Source organism: Rhinolophus ferrumequinum, chromosome 13 (assembly GCF_004115265.2).
Source record: "Rhinolophus ferrumequinum isolate MPI-CBG mRhiFer1 chromosome 13, mRhiFer1_v1.p, whole genome shotgun sequence".
In the NCBI taxonomy this organism is placed as follows: domain Eukaryota; kingdom Metazoa; phylum Chordata; class Mammalia; order Chiroptera; family Rhinolophidae; genus Rhinolophus; species Rhinolophus ferrumequinum.
This window is the reverse complement of record NC_046296.1, coordinates 20,575,603-20,595,061: the sequence shown is the minus strand read 5'-3', so window position 1 is coordinate 20,595,061 and position 19,459 is coordinate 20,575,603. Positions and strand designations below refer to the sequence as shown.

The following is a 19,459-nucleotide window of genomic DNA, read 5'->3' as shown; positions in this document are numbered from 1 at the left end:
CAAAACTTTGCATCAATTTGCAATAGGGATCTGAGTAGCAGGGGTCTTTTAGAACATCCTTCTACAAAAGTCTCAGACCACCCTGGGAGACTCTGTAAGGCTTACATGCCCAATCTCAAGTGCACATTGCCATCCATTTGTCGTAGTTCTAATGGCTTCTAACCGCTGTGCATATCTTCCCTTGCCTCCACAGCACTCACTGCAATACTCCAGGATCCTCCAAAGGAGAACACATCACCCAGGCACACGCCCCAAAAAGGAAAATGCTAACAATAGTGTAGACAGCTTCCAAAACAAACTCTACTCACCAGCCTCACCCATACTTATCAGTGTCATAACAATGACGTATCTAATGATAGTAAACAAACGTTTAAGGAGGAGAACTTGACAGCCAGAAGGGAACCTTAGGGATGAAGAAAATGAGATCTAGATAGGTGACTGCCCAAGGCTGTGACCAGGATCTGGGTCTCTGAACTTCTCACTGAGAACCAACTAATGTATAACTGCAGCTCAAGTATTAATATGCTTGATTTTTCCACATTTTCCAAATGCATTAACTTTGTATTGCTGCTATAACAAATTACCACAAACTTAGTGACTTAAAACAATACAAGTTTGCTGCTATAACAAATTACCACAAACTTAGTGACTTAAAACAATACAAGTTTGTTATTTTATAGTTCTGGAGGTTAGAAGTCCGAAATGAGTCTTATGGGGCTAAAATTAAGGTGTTATCAGGGCTGGTTCCTTTGACACACTCTAGGGGAGAATCCTGGCCTTTTTCATCTTCTAGAGTCGGAAAGAACTATTTGAGTCATGCTTCCCTCATCTCTCCTACTCGGACACTCCTGTGTCCCTCTTCTAAGGGACTTTGTGATTACACTGTGTCTATCCAGACAATTCAGGATAATCTCCCCATTTCAAGGTCCTTAATTTAATCAATCGGCAAAGTCCCTTTTTGCTGTGTAAGGTAACACAGTCACAAGTTGTGGGGCTCAGGATGTAGACATCTTTGGGGGACTATTCAGTCTATCACACCAAGCAATAAGAAGAGGAAATCTCCATTTTATTTGTACAATTATAATCCGAGGGCCAACATGAATCAGAAAGTCAAACAAATGACTAGGTCAAGTGGTACTATCCAAATCTAAGCAGGTATTCAATAGCAAAAATGTAAATGAGAAATTTGGCCCCAAATTCACAGTAACTTGAAAGATACAAAACTGAAAAACTTTCATCAAAATGGGAAAAAAGTCTCCAAATAACAGACCATCAAATGCATCATTGCCATTTACAATGATGGCATTAGATATTCTGTGTGGTCCTGTAATATGGACACAGGTCCTGCCCATCCATTTCAAAGCAATTCTAAAGCTCCCCCAGCACCTCTTACTGTATCAACACTTAGAGTTTTCCTGATCAGTATCTTGCTGCAACGAACGTCACTGTAGCTAAGTCTTGACACAAATCTATCCATGTTTATCTCCTTAAGATAAATTCTTAGAAGTGGTATTTCTGGGTCAATGGGTAAGCAGGGCATTTCAAAGCCTTATGATAAGTATTACCAAATGGCTCTCATAAACTTATCACACCTCAAAATACGAGTCTCCATCCTTACTTACGTTATACTCCAACACTTATTTTTATCTTTGCTAATTTGATCAATGAAAATGGTATCTCACATTCATTTGCATTTCTCTGATGACTTGTAAGGCTGGCATCTTTTCTATGTTGATTGGCCACAGGTACTTGTTTTGTGACTTATCTATTCAAATAATTTGCTTATTCTCTTACTGGTATGTTCAGTTTTTTATTATTGGTTTGTAAGGGTATTTTACATATTAAAGATATGAATCTTTTTAGGATTCAAATATTGGCAAATACTACTAATGGATTTTCTGATAGTGGTTTTTCTGTAATGTTTAGAAAATTATGATTTTAATATACGTAATTTCCTTGATGGTTCCTGTCCTCAAGGTTCTGATTAGTTGTCCTTTTATGTAAATTATGTAAATATTCACCTATAGTTTCTTAGAGAAATTTTACGCTTTCATTTAAAAAATTTTCCAATCAGGTAGAACCTATTTTAGAATGTCATTAGGTTTTCACATCTAACTTTCTATTTCAGTGGTTAGCATTTACGACATCATCTCCTTTTCTCCCTCAGGATGCAAAATGCCACTTTTTGTCATGTTAACCTGTTATATGTAACTGGCTCTCTTCTGGGGCTTCATGAATGTACCTATTCTTGTGCCAGTGTCACAGTGTTTTAATTAGTGTAACTTTATATTAATATTTGATAGTTTAAATCCTTCCACCTTTTAAGTCAACATTTTCTTGTACCTTATTCTTAAAAGGATACCTTAGAATCATTTAGTCAAATTCCCACTTACCCATTCTGATCCTGTGGAAAGACTAACTAGAACTGCCTTAAGTTTCTAAAGGAAGAGTGGGAAGAACTAACAATTTTATAACATTGTGCTTTCCTTATTGAGGCACAGGTCCTTTTATTTAGTCAAATATATTACCTCAAAAGGAAAGTTTTATGGTAGTTTTCAAGTAGATTGTAAACACATTTTTAAAAGTTTATTCCTACGTAGTTTATAGTCTGTTTTATAGCTAATTTAAAGGTGATTATCCCTAGTATATTTTTAATTGGTTATTGATTGTTTATAGGAAAATCACTGATTATTTATTTTCTTACTTGTACCCTCCTAGATACACTTAATATTTGTAACAGGCATTCTGGTGGTTTGTGTGTGTTTTCCAGGTATATAATTACATAGTTTGTAAGAAAGCAGTGATTTAATCTCCTTTCCAACCAGAGTTTACTGAGCACCCTTTGTCAGTCTTCTCGGCTAAGCAGTCTGGCTGCTGCACGGATCTCAGCAACACTGCAAAGGTGCCACTACACCCACTCGTGCAAACCTCTGACGCTTTTGCCAGAGGGGGGAGGGTGTTGGTACCAAAGCATCATCAATGTGGTCTGGAATTTGGCTCTGCTTTCCACTTGCTGCCATAATTATTTTTAGTGTTTTGTTTTCTAAAAGCTAGACTTTAAGATGTGCCTTACTTCTCAAATGAGAATCATCTATGATCCTCATGTTCAAGCACACATTCACAACTCCCTCCAAAATATGCTTCTACCAGAACACTTCCTTGTTACCCCCAAGTTCTTTTGCACAAAACTGTGGGTAATGACCTATGTCAAAGGCCAGGGACAAAAAGTTTTGAGCTGTAGGCATAAACAAAATACTTCCTACTAATAAATCTATGGTCAGAATAAGGCAAAAATGATTGAACCTTAACCTCAGACCTGACTGTGGCACACACTTTCGCAGGCAGGTAGTCTCGATTAAATCTCATCTCTTTGTTACTGATTCTGACCTTGGTCAAGTCACGGAAACACTCTGGGCCTCCGTTTCCCTATGTATCGATGGTGAATGTTGTAAAGCTAAGATAGTGAATGTGGTACGTAAAGCACTTGATGATGCTTAGTATTCATTCATCCCTTCACTCACTCACTTACTAAAGTATCAAGTGCCTTTCATGTGCCAAGAGCTGTGCTGGACACTGGGGGTCCATGAATGAACTAGACAAACAAGTTCCCTCCTCTTAAGGAACTTAGGTCTACTGGGGGAGGCAAGCCCATGTTATGTAAATAATCAAATGAAATCATTACAGACAGCAGTGAATGCTATGAAGGAAATGAACAGAGGTGTGATGGAGAGAGGCTGGAGGAGGTCCCCATTCAGGGAAGGTCTCTCTGAGAAGGGGAAGCAGATCCGAGACCCAAAGGAGTGAGTCATGGGGAAAACTGGGGAAAGAGAATCCCAGGCAGAAGGAACAGCAAGTGCAAAAGCCGAGAGATAGAGAAGGGTCTGACACATATGAGAAAAAGGAGGCCAGAGAGTTGGAGCAGAGAGAGTAAGGAGGAGAGAAGTGTGAGCTGTAGTGGAGAGGGAGTCAGGGCATTCTCAGGGCTTCGCAAGGCGTGAGGGTACTTGGGTCTTACTCTGAGAGCGAAGTTGCTGTTGCTGCTATTCTTCCTGATGGTGATGGGGGAGATATTGCATTGGGTGCAATTTAAAACAGAAGCTCAAATACATGTTCAACTACCTCATTTGCAGGAAAGGAGACCACAGAGATCTTACCTAAGAAGGCTCATTTTAAGATTGTTAAGCCTTTCCGCTTAATTCGATGAACCTCCAATGTCCAGACTAAACACCATGCACAAATCAATGAAACACCCTAACTGAACCTACTATTCATATCAGATGCACAGATCTGGATTTTCATAAGTGGTATTACATTTTTCTTATGAGGTACTCTTGCATTGTACTTCCTTGAAAATTGTTAGATACGAGAGGAAAAACAATTGAAAACAGCTTATTCCAGCATTAACTCTTGATTCTTTCCATGGAAGAAAGCCAATGCAGTATATTGATAGTTGAAGAAACACTGACTTCTAAGGCAATTTCCAGGTTACAGAACAGTAGCATTTCCAGAGGTTGTTTGCTCTCAGTTGGTTAGATCTCAGGATCTAACCTGAAACAAAATATTAAACCACAGGAAACAAGATATTATGAAAAGCGGGAGAGAGTGGTAGAGCAGCTCACAAAAGCTGGTCTTCCTGTTGCTTACTTTACCTCTCAGCATGTTGCTGAAATTGCCAGTCCTGACCATATGGCTATGGAACAATGACTTGGGTACGAATTTTCTGAGAACATGGATTTCTTATGCTGCTCAACCCATCAGAAAGCAGGAACGGGCCTCACCCAGGGCCAGGGTGCTCGCTGTCTGTCCTGACTTGGGACTGGGGTGTCAGTGGGAAACGGAGTATAGGCAGAGGTTGGAGAAAGCGTAGTAGGGGATTAGAGGTGTAAGGCACAGGTCTCAGGTGAAGGGAGAGGGATGAGGACAATGGCAGAATAAAGCCTAAGGGTTTTGGAAGAGGGAGAGGAAAACAGCGGCAGGGAAGGAGTTTTTTTCTCCCCTTTATCACCAAAAGAAGAGGCCAGCGTGGAGGGAGAAGGGACTGCCACTTTCCTGACTGTAAAAAGAGGCGGATGCAAGGTGCGGAGAATGATTTCCTAACTTGCCTGGGTTTGTGGGGGAGGGAGATAAACGTCAGCTGTAAATAAGAGTGAACACAGATCCAGTTTACATAAAAGTCTACACCTGCCAGTGTACAAGAATAGCCAATATTTGTTCAATATTGTAGTTGACAACTATTTGTACAGTTGTTTGATCTTCACTGCCATTGACCGATATGCAAACTAAGACGCAGGCAGTATCAGAATCAGAATTCCACGACCCTTGCTCTTTTCCCTACACCTGTGGTTTTCTACCCGGCCCATCCTAGAATCCCCTGAAGAGAAGGGGGGAAAAAATGCTGATGCCTGGACTTCATCCCCAGTGCCTGTGAATTAGGATATCTGGGGGAAGGGCTAGAGCCCTGTATTTTCAAAACTCCCAGGTAGTTCTAATGTGCAGCCAAAGTTGAGAACTCCTGTCCTATACGCTGGTCCTCAAACTTTAGTGTGACTATGGATCAGGGAGTTAAAAATGTAGATTTCGGGGCCCCAGCTCAGAGATTCGCATTTGGCTTGTGTACCAATATACACACGCCTCTACATCTAGGTACACAGGTCTTCCCCACCCACCCCCTGGATGTTAGGTATGGCCATATGAGCTGCTGCCGACAATGAAATGTGAGCACTGGAAAGGGACACGTATCTGGGGACAGCGTTCAACTGCTGGCATTAGACCTTACATCTCACTCACCGATATGGAGGTTTAACCTGCACCATCCATTTCCCTGGAGAGTCACCTCAGGCCCACAGTGGATTTGAGAATTAAACTTTTGCTACTGAGGCAATAAAATTTTGGGTCATCTCTCCTCACTTTTTTCCCAATATTTTGCTCCAGCCCAACGGTCTAGTGCTTTCTGGTGTTACCTGCCCCTGTGAACGTGTTCTGGCTAGGGAATGCTGACTTGTCCTTTGACATCTAGGTCCCATATCTCCTCCTTCAAAAAGCTTCTGTTGTCTTTCCTTGGTTTACGGATGAGAGATCCTGGATTCTAAACCATTCAGGATCCTCCAAACACACATTTTCAAGCCTCCTCATTGCTGGAGCTGAGTGACAAGCAAGGAAGGCCTCCATGGTGGGGGAACACAGATTAAACATGCACTCTTTTGGGGCGCCTCCTTCAGTCCCCTCAGGCAGAGGGCAACCTAACCTGGCCCTTCCTGACACTGATTTATTTATAACTCTGGTGAGCAGTCATTTAATTCAAAGATTTGAATGGTTTGCATTCTATTCTAACGTTTGCAGTTCTATTCCTCACCCCCATCACTTAAAGGGTCCTGAGGGCGGGGACTGTCCCTTGTCCATCTCTGCTGCCCTCTGAAATAAGCCCTCACATTCAATCGTAAGAATAGAAAAATGAGGAAAGTAAGTCAACTCAAATTAGATTAAAGATCCCTTCAGCATAATATCCTCTTTCTCAAGGGTCTCAAAGAGCTTTTTTTCTTTTTTTGAAAAGGTATGATTTTCTTTCATGTGTCACCTGACTGGTTAATCCCAACAGCCATTTAGTCCCAATAGCTCTAGTTTTTCAATTAGGAATACTCTTAGTTTAACTATGTAATTATTACCCCACCTTTATACATTTCTAACCCGTGCTCCCACTTAGTTTCTTAACTCATTAGAATCAGAAGGGGAATTAGGAGTGAACGCCTCTCCTATAAATCGCTATAAATAGTCCCCACATGTGATCATCAACCTCTCCCTGAACCCTTCACATGAAGGAAGAACAACCCATTTGTACTTTAAACAACAGTGTCAAAGGGCTTCCATGTAGCAAGTGGGAATGTGAAGTCCTCAGCGAGTGGCTGGGCATTTTCAGTCTGCTCCGGTGACCCGTGCTGGACCTCCGCTGCAGAGAACCAAGACATTCCTCTTCCTTTTCCACCCTCTGGTGTCTCAACTGGCCTTCAGCCTTTCCCCACGGTGGTTCTCTCCACTTCCCCTTGGTAATTCCCAAATCTCATTGCTCAGAATAGAGCACAGCATCCCACGTCTTCCCTAAGTGTCACCGAAGGGGCAGACTGTGTTTCCCCTGCTTTGGGTACTGTACTTCTAAAAGGAAAGCTTAATTCTTTGGCATCTAAAACCTGGAGGAGTCGCAGGTTCCATATCACCACCACCCAACAGACAGAGAGGGGCTTTCTCTGACCCATTCTTTACGTTTCAAGGACATGCCCCTGAGCTTTGAGATGTGTGGCTTGCCCTTCTCAGCCCTTTACATCTTTCAACTCTAATCATATCCTTGCCACTCATTGGCTCATGCCATCTTGGAAGTTCAGATGCCATATCTTACATGTAGGTTACTGCTTTCTCACCCTCTCTTTGTAAATCTAAATGCAAGGATTTATATAACAACTAGAACTTGCTATGCACCTGACACTATGTCATCTCGTTTAATCCTCACAATGACCCTATGAGGTAGGCTCTATTGTCATCTCCACTTTATATATGGGGAAACTGAGGCATGGAGTGGTTAAGTAACCCACCCAAGGTCACAGTCCCCAAGGGTCACAGGTAAGACTTGAACCCAGTACATATGGCTCTAGACTCTATCGTAACCACTGTGCTATCAGATTCTCATGATTTTTGTTTGTAAGCACGTAAATAGGTGAAAAAGGTGTAATTCCCTCACTGGCTAATGAGAAGCTGAAATCAAGTAAAGCATAAGCTCTAGGAATAACGTGAGACTTTCTAACCTAGAAACCACCCCGACTGGATATACGCCCAAGGCAGCTGGCAAACGGGAACACTGCACATTATAGAGCGAAAGAGTGGGAGGGCTGTGTTTTTATCCACATGGATTTTATGACCTTGGAGCCCTATTGGTTTAATCCCCTGTATTTCATAAAACTAGTAACAGCCATTTTAGATAAATCTATGAAAAGATTCTTTTAGGAAACACCTATCTGTGACTCGATTTAGGCAACACATTTATAATAACAATAATCTATACACCTCAGAGCCAAGACCATGCCTTAGCTAGCTACTGCTTTCTTCCAGCCGCATCTCACACCCCTGTGAGTACGTCCTCTCCTCCAAAGTTGGCCTAACTACACCTCAGACTCCAACACTCAGTTCAAAAGTCACTTCCTGTGAGAAGCCTTCCCGGATACCTCCCCAGGAACAAATGTGGGTTCCCTCTCCCCCTCCCGTGGCACCTTGTGCAGCCACCTGACAGCACGCGTGCCACACAAGAGTGATGAGTAATTAGCCAGACAGCTCTGCCCTGAAACTGTGAGAGTCTCAAAGGCAGGAACGACATCTCAGTCGTTCCCTTGGCACTCGGCACATCGGAGGAATGGAGTCCATCTTGGTTGAATGGAAGAAAAAATATAGAAAGGAACCTTCCATAGTTTTGTGTTCAGAACCTAAAATCAAACAAAAGCTTATATATACATGTACACACAGGAATGCTTACACATGCATATACACACGTACACACCCATACTTTGCTTGAAGATATATGTCTAATTTTTAGTGGCATGGAGAATTAAAAACCCAAGAAAGTAGTTCCCAATGTGTCTCGGGGAAGGGGAAAAAAAAGAATCACAGAATTATTTAACGCAAGGTGTTTGTAAATCCCCCCAGTATCTGTGGTCAGAAGGAGACATATGTGTCTCTGTGTAGCCATTTTTAAAAACATAGTGGTAAAGTGCTTAGATCTCTGCAGTTACCTGGGCTCAAACCTGAGTTCTGCCACTTTCTGACTATGTGATCTTGGGCAAGTTACTTAACTACTCTGTACCTCAGTTCTGTCAACTGTCAAATAAGGCTAACAATAGTACCTCTTCTTAGCGTTGTAGGAATGAAAGGAGACTAAGTGACAGTTTTATAGATGTTAGCTCATATATTACTGTGAATTCTATTGTGATCAATAAAAAAGATTTATTTTACAGTGTTACTGAGTTCTCATAGCATCTTTTATATATTAATTTAAATTGATTTAACATTAAGGCACAATGACTACCTATGAGACCTCAAACACTGTTGATACTCAGATTTGGTCATTAATCTGAAAAAGGTTGGGAAGCACTGGCTTAAGGTTAGATCCTTGGCAAGTGGCCTCTAATGACAACTACCATCTGGCTATCATTTGGTTAGACACGCACCTAGGTTTCTAGAGCTTTTCACTGTGCTGGCTGAATTTACTTAATAGGATATCAAGCGGAAAGCCTGTGAGACCCAGAATTTTATAGAGACTCCTATGGACTGTGATGTGATTCATGAGTGTATTTCCCTTTGTCACGCCTCAGAGTACCAGGAAGGCTCATTTGTGGCAGATTTCGTAGCAAGACCTAACCTCTTCCACTTTCAAGATTCCAAAACTGCCTTTCTAGAACTACTGGGTAAGGCAGAGAGATATTCATTATATTCCAAGCCCCCAAAACTCAAGATGAAGAAAAAGCCCCCCCCCACACACACACACACAAAGAGTCCTAGCCAGCCTGCTAAGTGCCAACTGAGGAGAAAAGCATTCTTCTTCTGAACCCCAGGTTGATGGCACCAGAGTGAGTGGATCTGAGGCCCCCCAGTATATTTCATCTAATCCATTCCTCCCACCCTTGTTTAGTACTAGTGTGTTTTGGTTTTTAAGAAACATTTTAGTCAATGCAACCTGGTAATGAAATGGTCAGATATGGGAATTCACCTTCCATTACATATTCTGATAAGGGAGTTGGGCCATAACTTTCAAGACAGGAAGCTGAGAGGTTCAGAATGAGTCAGTAAATTAAACGGTGGCTGTGCCTGATAAGGAGGATACCTGAGCCTGGCTGGATTAAATAGCTAAAGGCCCCTTCTTAGTAAATAACCAGACACTCCAGGCTGTTCCCCAAGCTCAGATCGGGCTCTGAGAAAACAAAGCTGATGCTTTACCCCAAAGCCACCGTGTTCCTCACAGCAAGGCTAACAAGAAAGAGGATGCATCAAGGTGATGGCCCAAGTTCCTGGGAATGCTAGAACGTCGGTCCTGGAACACACACATTTCACAGACCCCCAGAAACCAGGACTGTCAGTCTGAGGAGGAGCAAGGGCTCCCGGGATGGGCAGTGCTGGGCCTTCCTGAGAAGGCGCCTCAGCCTACAAGGACGTGTGCCTCTCAGCTTCTTCCCATCAGGCCTTAGCAAAGTGTAGCTGAAGACTGAAAGTGTACATTTCTGGGCCGCACTTACCCGTTTTCCCAGAAAGTAGGACCTATAGTCATTAACAATACATGGAGCTGTCTCACCTCACATGCACTAGCACTCGGTATTGACATTCTCAAAAAATATGCTGATTTGATAGATTAAAATATAACATATGTCTGTCTTTCCTAGGGGAGCAGAAGGTTCTTGAGGACAGGCCCTTTGTTGTGATCAGGGCCTGGTACACAGTTAAGTGCTCAAGAAATATTTGATGATTGAACGAATGATTCAATGAATCAGTCTGGACTAGGGAGGTGATCTTTGCCTCCTCCAGGTCTAATAAGGGACTCTGCCCTACCCAAGGCCTACACTGCACTTTGGCACTTTGTTACCCTGTAGTCTATCCCTCCCAACCCTGCCACAATTGCTGGGTGGCCACTTGACCAAGGAAGACAAACCAATTTGATTCTTTATTAAGACTCTGAGCTAAGAGGCACAGAAGTAAAATGAGTTGGTATTATCGTCATGGTTGGTTACAGGGTAGGTGGCCACAAAGTGCTGTAGCCAAGATCTCTGCAGTCACCCTGGCTCCTGCAGACCTCGGGGCCAGGCTGCTCAGGAGTGCCGTGGATTCTCTGAGGGCTGACTTCTTAAAATCAACCCCCTTTTAAGCTGATGTGTGGTCGGGTTCTGCTCTTCCAACACAAGGTTGCTGGCAGAGATGCCCTCCTTGCCAATTTCACAGATGACAACCACAGCCTCGAAGAGTGATGGATCAGACGGTAAACCAGCCCAGCAGCATGGGCCAAACTGGGCAAGATGCAATTTAACAAAGAGAATTAAAAGTATATAGTTTGGCACTTTGATGAAAAATGTTCGGAAGTCTGAATATAGAAGTATGTTTTCTTCAAAGAAATCCATCTTGGTAGATGACAGCTTTGTCTATAATTTACTCCGATATGTAAAAATCATCAGCACTATTATCTGCCAGGCCCTATGCCCGGTGATGGCAGGGCTCCTGTATAATTCTCATGTATCTGCCCAGCACGATGCCTTGTGTGAAGTAGTACTTAATTAATGTGAGCTAAATAAATGCCCAAAACTGCAAAGTGGGAGAACAGTAAGGCCTCCATAGACCTAGAGTTTTAAAAATCCATGAGTTGTGTTACTTGCCTTACTTCTTTCAAAGATGGTAGTTGTTTTCTCCCCTGAACTTGACTTAAACCAAGCCGCTGCTTTTAACCCAATCCATCCACTCTTTTCCTTTGCTAAAACATGTAGACCAATGCCCTTAGCATGCAAAAGCTCAGATAAGTTGGCTACTTTAGTTGGCTATTCTAGTTTACCAGCCCATTTCTGTTTTTACCAGTTAAGCTGTATATTTACCAAGAGGACATTTGTGTTCTCAAACCTGTTTATGTCAGTTGCACTCATTAGTGTATTTACGTAATTTAATTACGTATTACGTAATGAAATGTCTATGTATAAGGAAAGAGCTGTTGTTTCTATTATAAGTTGAGTGTTTGGAAAGACTTGTTTGATAAAGGTGAGTAGATTAAAAGAATTGCTGTCAAATCAGGGATGAACAAGACAACTATAAAAGACTAGGAGTCTGGGTAGGGAAATGTACAGGTCTAGAAAGATTTATGGCACTTACTCTGCAAGTGTCTAAGTTCTCACACTAAAGAAATCAAATCTGGAAATGATAAACGATACAATATGGGTACAGCTTATACAAGTACGATGATGCAGAAAGCTGATATATGAAATCCATTAATAACTAAAACAAGAGTATCATGAAACAATCAATACATGTCCTTCCATGTAATGCACTTTGAAATTCTCTAAACTATTCAACCTCATTTAAAAAAATGTTGGTCAAGACACACTAAAGTGGTTCTATGACTCAGTTTGAAAAAACACTGCCTTAATTCCACTTCATAATTTTCATGATGAGGGAATTGAGGTTCAAGGAGATTTAAGAGTGCTACGCTAAGGTCTCACAGTTAGTGGGTCAGAATTATGAACCCCGATTCCAGATCCTGTCTGTTACCCTGAGCAACCTTCCTTCTGACCCAGCACAGCTTCCTTTGCAAAAAGTAGGTGAAATGAGGAATTGGATGACAAAGATAAATCCTAGAAAGAAAAGGAGAATCGCTCCTTCTCTCATGAGGCTCCACTTTCCTCTAAGCATGAAGCAAGTCCAAGCACACACAGATAGATGTGTTTTTACCCCCAAACTAAGATACACCAAGTCTCTTGTGCTATAGACACATACTGGGAACAGTGAACCATGTACCTGGTAGAACACGTGAGCCTTCTAATTTTGGAATGACTGCAGCTCCACGTGGGAAAACTCTAGACTATGGAATGGGGAAGCATTGTGTAGTTCTGAAAAGCTTTTGTTTGGCGAGATGAGCAATAAACATATCCCTGGCTTGCTCGCTGATCCATGTTCTGCCTGTTTTCCAAACAAGTCATGCCTTCCAAGACTTTTTCCCTGTAATCTGCTTTGCCCTCCCTCTGTGCACCTCCAGCCCAAACATGCCTTCTCAACAGAGTGAAGTCCAGTGTCCCCAACAAAATCTGATCCCCATCTCCCCAAGTGAGCCGATAATGGTGACCTTCCTCATGAGTCCCACCACTGTGAATGTTCCATGTTCTTTCATCACCACCTCTGAAACTAAATTAAGCAAGCCTTCACACTCTCCCCAGTTCCATGTGGTTATCGTCAGACACAGGCTAGAGGAAGGCGCAGTAATTCAGATGATCACACACGGCAGATAGCAGAGGGAAGAAGCCCAGAGCCGGGCTCCCAGGTGCCCGGTGAACAAGGCCCTCACCACACCCCTCAGTCATTAGAGCGAGGCTCATGAAAACAGGAGAACCAGATGGGCAGCCTGGGAACTGGGCAACATTTCAGAGGGTTAAGCAAGGAGCCACCCAACAACTGAACAGGGTGCATTCTGTCCCTTTCAAGGGGCATTAAGAGGTGCCTTTTGAAGATAGGTCATAACTCCTTCCTCGGGAGGGTGTGACAGATTTTCTAAGCTGTAGGTGCTGTCACCCTTACCCTGCCTCCAGCTAATGTTTCTCTGCATGCTTTACAAATTGACAACAAATCAGATAAAATTTTCTTGTTCTAACCCCCAAACTATTGATTTCACTCCAGGAACAATTGTTTTCTAAAGCACACACAGAGGCTGTCACTATGGGTTCCTATGCTGTCTTTTCATCTGTATAGGGGCCAAGGACAGATAGGGACTGCCTCTTCGCATGGTCCCAGCAACTAGAATGTTGGAACCTGACTGTGAAATGGCATCCAGTCCCAGGAGAATTAAATACACGGCAATCACACTACCACTTCCCTACGCTGGGTCCATGGTAGGCATCACCAGTTGATCACCACTGTATTTCCTAACAGCCTGAAAACAGCCTTATAATCCTTCTCAACAAAGTTTTCCAATTAGTCTCCACCAATCCATCAGAGTGGCCATGTGAAAAAATCTTACAGGCCGTTCCTAAGTCAAGTCCAACAGATGAGGAAACTAAGATCCAAACAGGAACAAGATGAATAACTTGCCCAGGGACCTGCTAAAACTGAGACCAGCTGGGCCCAACACCCAGGATTCCTGACCTCCAGCCTAAGACATCTATCCTTCTAAGACCCACTCAAAGTAGATGTCTAAGAAGCATTTACTGATGACAATAATGCTAGTTTCCTATGCCTCTGGCATCATTTACTCTCCACATTTGGGGATCTAAGAGAGAAGAAGACGGGAAGAAACCAATGAAACCACAATAAGAAAGGCCAAGGTTAAACTGTCAAGTATTAAGTACGTGAAACTTTTTTTTTGAAGAGCACAAGAAAAGCACATGGGATCAGTCCCTATTCTTTTGAGCTCAGTTATCACCCTTGATTGGCTCATGAAATCTGCAACTTTCTTTCTATGCTGCTCCATCAAAATGTTTGCGCCTAATTCTGAGTATGCCTGCAGTTCTCCTGCTCCAGCATTGCCATTCAGGTGTCAAACCTTCTTAGGCCCCTGATTCTCACGCCTGTCAACTGTTAGCGTGAAGAGACCTGCATATTTACGTCATGGGTAAAGCACTTGTAACTTCAGTCCTAAGACCCATCTTTGCATAGAAACGGATAGTTCTGAGATTTAGTAAATGAGCCCACAACACCCAGAGCACAAGGGATTAGGAGGGACTCAGAAGTGAAAGTCAGTCACCCAGGACATAAATGGACACATTTTACAAAACAGTGTTCATCTGCATAATACAAAGTACGATAACTAGCAAACAAAATATGAAAGGAAATGCAAGTTAAATGAAGTGTCCCAAAATGGAGTGCGGCATTATTTACCTTCCATACTTAAGGGTCCAACAGCAAAAATATCGTCATTGCTTTTGTTGGTATAATAGAACTATGGTTTTGTTTTCAAAGTCCTTACCTGTTGGATGTAAGTAATATACACAAGGGAAATGGGCTTGGCTTTAAATCATCCCAGCAAAGGGAAAAATCAAAAAGAGAAGAGATGAAAGAAAAACGACAGAGTGATGCTAATTGTTGAAGCTGGATGATGGGTGCGTGGGAACGCATTTCACTGTTATTTCTCTTCTATGTATGAAGGTTTCCATAGTGAATACTAACAGATAGTTCTACTTACTGAATTAGCCAAGAGTTAAACACACACACACACATATTCCGGTACTGGGGTAGTGAGTATGGTTGGTGGAGCTGGTCCCCAGTTTGAGCTGTTCCCACCACAGGATTTCAGCCATGTCTGGTGAGGACAGAGTAGGGCTGGTGGTTGTCAAGGCCTACCAGGGCCTAAGGAGTCTTCTAGGGGACAGGAAAGTCCCCCTAGAGGTAGAGAAAGTTAAGCAAACAAGCCTGATTCAGTCTCAAAGCCCTCTCCCTTGGAGGAGTGGTTATGACACAATCATCACACTTTGGACTTGTTTCCTAGCCCAGAACCTCTCTGGATTCATGTCTGGGTCCAATGAGGCAGGGAAAAGAATAAGTAAAAATGGAAAGAGCTAGTCCATTGACCTCTCTGGGCACAAGTCCCATAGCTCAGGAACCCATCAATTAGAGATTATGACAGAGGCCAGACAGGCAGCTCACTTCCCTTCTCCACAGAACACCAACCAACTCCAAGGCCCCAAAGCCCCCTGGACAATAGAAGTTGTGGCACTGCTCCTACTCTCCCCCACCACGTTGGGCCACAGGGTGGCACTCTGCCTGTTACTGGGTAATGTGCACCATAGCAGGGCACAACTACTGTTTCCTGAACATACGTCATGAGGAAAGTAGACCTCAGGTACTTGTTCATATCAGAGACATTCTCACAGAAGTAAGTCCAGAAAAGAAAGATGGAACAGAGGTTTTCACCACTGTAGCAAGTCATTTCTGGATAAATGTAGCAGGTCTTCCCATGTCTGCCCAGGGGACTGTGAAACCCCAAAGCGCCTTGGCAGGAGCCATACCTAAAGGAATAGGGTCAAGTACAACACCCCTAGGACTTTCTTGTCTGTGTGACTGGATAGTGACTGGAAGGAGGGGTAAAATAACCAGAAGTACCCTTTCCCCACGGATGGTAGCATCAGCAAGTGCCATGCTTGCAACCTGTTACCTGCAAGTGATACCTTTACCTACCAGGCCCTCCAGTGAGGACCAGGAGGGGCTGAGGATACACCTGGAGGGTGAATCGTAGGACAATTCTGAGAACAGCACGGGGGAGTCACTAAGCAATCCCCCTCCCCATATATTCATATCCAAGCCCTTTATGATGTGGGAGGTAATTCAAAGGTGAAAGAACTGCTTTATGAAAACTCTGGTAGGCCCTGGGCCCCAGAAGCCCTGCTCTGGGAAGGATACACCGTTACACCCCAAGCCCCAACAAAGCGTAACACAGAAGGGAGGCATTTTCTTCTGTGGCATCCTGCACCATAAAGTGGCTCGGACACCTTAAGGGTTCAAATGCGTAACAGCTCCAAGGGGAGACGGTGAAGCCACAGAAGCAGTGGTAACTCGTGGAAGTGGCAGCATCACCTCTGGTGTGTTTGGAGGGAAAGGTCTAGCGGAGCAGAAGAACGAAGTACCAGGATAGCATGTGGTTGATTAGAGAACTTATGAATACATAAGAAGCACCCACCCCCTGTAGTGAAACTGCCAGGAGATAACTAGGGAGACAGAGACAGATCGGGGGCCTCTGAAGTAACAGAAGGAGCCTAACCTGTGTCAGCGAGGGAACAGTGAAACTGGGCCTAGACATCCCTGCCTCGTGTAATAATCAGCTCAAATTCACTCGCAAAGCTATTTGGCAATTTGTACCAAGGGTCCTAAGTATATTTATTCTTGCTCCTGGAGATGTATCCTAAGGAAATAATCCAAAAGCAGGAAAAAGCTTCTAGGCATGAAGATACAGCATCATTACTTAAACTGGAGGCAACATCAACATCCAATGGGGAATGCTTGATGCAACAACACATGCCCATTTTAACGGAGCATCATGGCATTTTAAAAGGATACATTTTAAGACTTTCTAGCAACATGGACAAAGCACAACTCCAAACCTTGAATTTAAAAAGCAAGAATCACGATATTTTCCTCACCATGACTAATTGTATAAAAATATCCGTTCACATAGACAAAGGCTAAAAGCGCTGTGCAACTGTAACAGTGATGCTTTTGTACTACTCTAACCATGAGTGGTTTGCCTCCTACATTTCCCAAATTCTCCAATCTATTCTCTACGATCTTCAAAATGAAGTAAGGAAAATATCAGTACAAATGTCAAAAGGTAAACCAGGAAATAATGAAACACAGATCACCAGGCTGAAGCAGATAAAAGGGTTCAGAAATCTGGGCTCTTCTTTAGATGGATTATGACATGAGCTAGGAAAATGGGACGGTCCCGAGCTCTCGGGTCCTGCAGACTCTGTTTTCCAGCACCCTTGCCTACGCTGATTGTCTAAGGAGAGACATGGGAGAGGGTGAGCCCTGAGCAAACAGGGCACAGTTCCCATGGGCCTGCAGTTAAGATCTCCCCAGAGCATGACCTTGGCCACTGGGACAGAGGGCAGAGAGGACTCAGGGGATAGCCGTGCATGAGCTCAGCAGGCAGGAGCCCTAGAAGGAAGCTTAGAGCGCAGGCTCCATGAACGAGCCAGAGTCTACTCCCTTCCCTCCCCCCACGCCCACCATCCCACACAGAGGGGATGAGGGGACAGGACTTACCACTCAGGGCAGAGGTGGTGTTCTCCAGAGCCTGGCACACAGCCAACAAAAGACCTGTTGGGGGGAAAAAAAGAAAAGTAAGAGTCAACTCAGCACATGACTTCTAGGATTCGAGGGCAGGCCTCTGGAAAGATAAAGACTGGGTGGTTTTACAAGGTGGCCAGCAGGCAGGCTTGGCTACATAATTGGGGGGCTCAGTGCAACATGAAAATGTGGGATCCCTTGTGCAAAAAGCAGGAAAACAGTGCCATTAAAGGTACTAACGATAACGTTTCCTGTCTTCCATGGTCTCTCTCCACCTGTCATGGTGTTTTCTTGTTTTTGTTTTTGAAAACCTTATAAATATATTTATTGTGGTGAAATATATGTAAAACTTACTATTTTAACATTTTAAGTGTACAGTTCAGTGGCATTAAGTACATTCACATTGTCGTGCATGTCATGATGCTTTTTATGTGCTGCTTATATCATTTTTCTCTTTGAAGTATGAGGATGATGGCAAGGTGAGCACAGCCTCTCAAGACACAGGGGGCCCCGGCAGCAAAGTGTGCAAGTGCACATGCGACTACTGACTGCTGGCTTTCCTCTCCGACCAGCAGCTGGACAGATGTGTCATGACCCAGCTGGGGACAGGGAAGTCTAGTCAGGCGTTTCTTTGTCCAGGAATCAGGCACCCCAACGAGAGGCACACAGGTCACTCCCAAGGGTATTACAACCTCAGTGTCAGGATGTACTAGGTACCTGGCTCAGGGCTTGGGGAGAGGCTCGTGCCTATCTAGTTACCCACTAAACAGGCTGTGGAGCTGTCCTCCCAGGATGGGGACAGCTGCCACCAAGCCCTGCCCTTAGATGCCGTGGGGTGCATGCACCTAACCCCAACTTTTCTTGTGTTCAGGCCCTGCCAGGATTGGAGTGTTGCAGGGGTGAGAACCCACCCAGGGGAGGGGGAAGGTGACAGGAGGTGGGGTCATGTGCCCCTGGCACACACTCCACTGACCCACTGGACTTCACTTAAAGATACAAAGTCAAAGATAAAACTATGAAAAATTTCAAGACGGCAACGACACAGCATTAACCCCTAGCTCGGGGTCCATCTCAGCGTGAGACTCTGCAACCATACAGGTCGCACGCCCATGAAGCCACCCGCCCCGGCCAGTGGGTGACCTTATGTGCCCTCACGTTACAGTATCAGAGGTTTCTGGAAACACCACAGCAAATTTCCAGTGAAGAAGGAACCTCTTTTGAGTTATGCAATCAGCATGAACGAAATTAGAATGACTTCCTAAAACTGAAATGCAAAAAGATGCCACGGTGGCCACGCAGAGGCTGGGCCACCTGCAGGTTAGCCTGAAAGGCAGATGAATCCAGTCACCCAGAAAACAAGCCGAGTTCTTGGCTGTGACCCTGCACTGCACAGGACCAGACAAATGCTGCCATGTTGGTTGTGACGGCTCCTTTCCCCTTTCACTCAGGGCGTAGACATAGAAGCCCTTGACTCTTAAGAGAGAAGCACACTTAGAACAAATAAAGCAATCATGCTCATGACTTTCTTCTAGGCCTTTGAAAGGAGAAACATCACAAACACTTCTGGCTGCTTTTCCTGGAGGCCTAGCGTGGATGTCCCCAAGGCTCCCACGGAGTCCTGAACCAGATATTTGGGCTGGAGCAGGGGGCAAGGAGAGAAAAATTAGTAAAATCCCCATGTCTTTCCTGGGCAATTCTTTCTTGCTGCTCAGTAGACACTCATTTTGGGAGCACGGCTCTTAGGGTTCCCCTGGTCATAGGTGAAAGGCTGAGTTTGTAATGCACACACCAAGCGTTAACGTGAGACCTTCCTGCCAAAGCCAGGAAGAGTCTTTCTTAGTGGTTCCACACTGTTGGCTGGGGACCTGTCACACTCTGACTTTGCTGGCATGGCCACAAACCACTCTGGGCCAAAATCAGCCTGTGACTTGTAGTAACATAAAGGATGACATGAGGCTGTCATACTTCT

General features: G+C 43.9%; 1 protein-coding gene across 3 annotated transcripts in view; it reads right to left on the bottom strand.

The window, feature by feature from the left end:
• The window catches only part of TGFA (transforming growth factor alpha), a 90,451-nt gene that overhangs the window by 42,251 nt on the left and 28,741 nt on the right, over positions 1 to 19,459 (bottom strand). For all 3 annotated transcript variants that reach the window (XM_033125486.1, XM_033125488.1, XM_033125487.1), the window contains exon 2: positions 17,467 to 17,520. In XM_033125486.1, the coding sequence (XP_032981377.1) occupies positions 17,467 to 17,520 (54 nt within the window). The remainder of the gene's footprint in view (positions 1 to 17,466; positions 17,521 to 19,459) is intronic.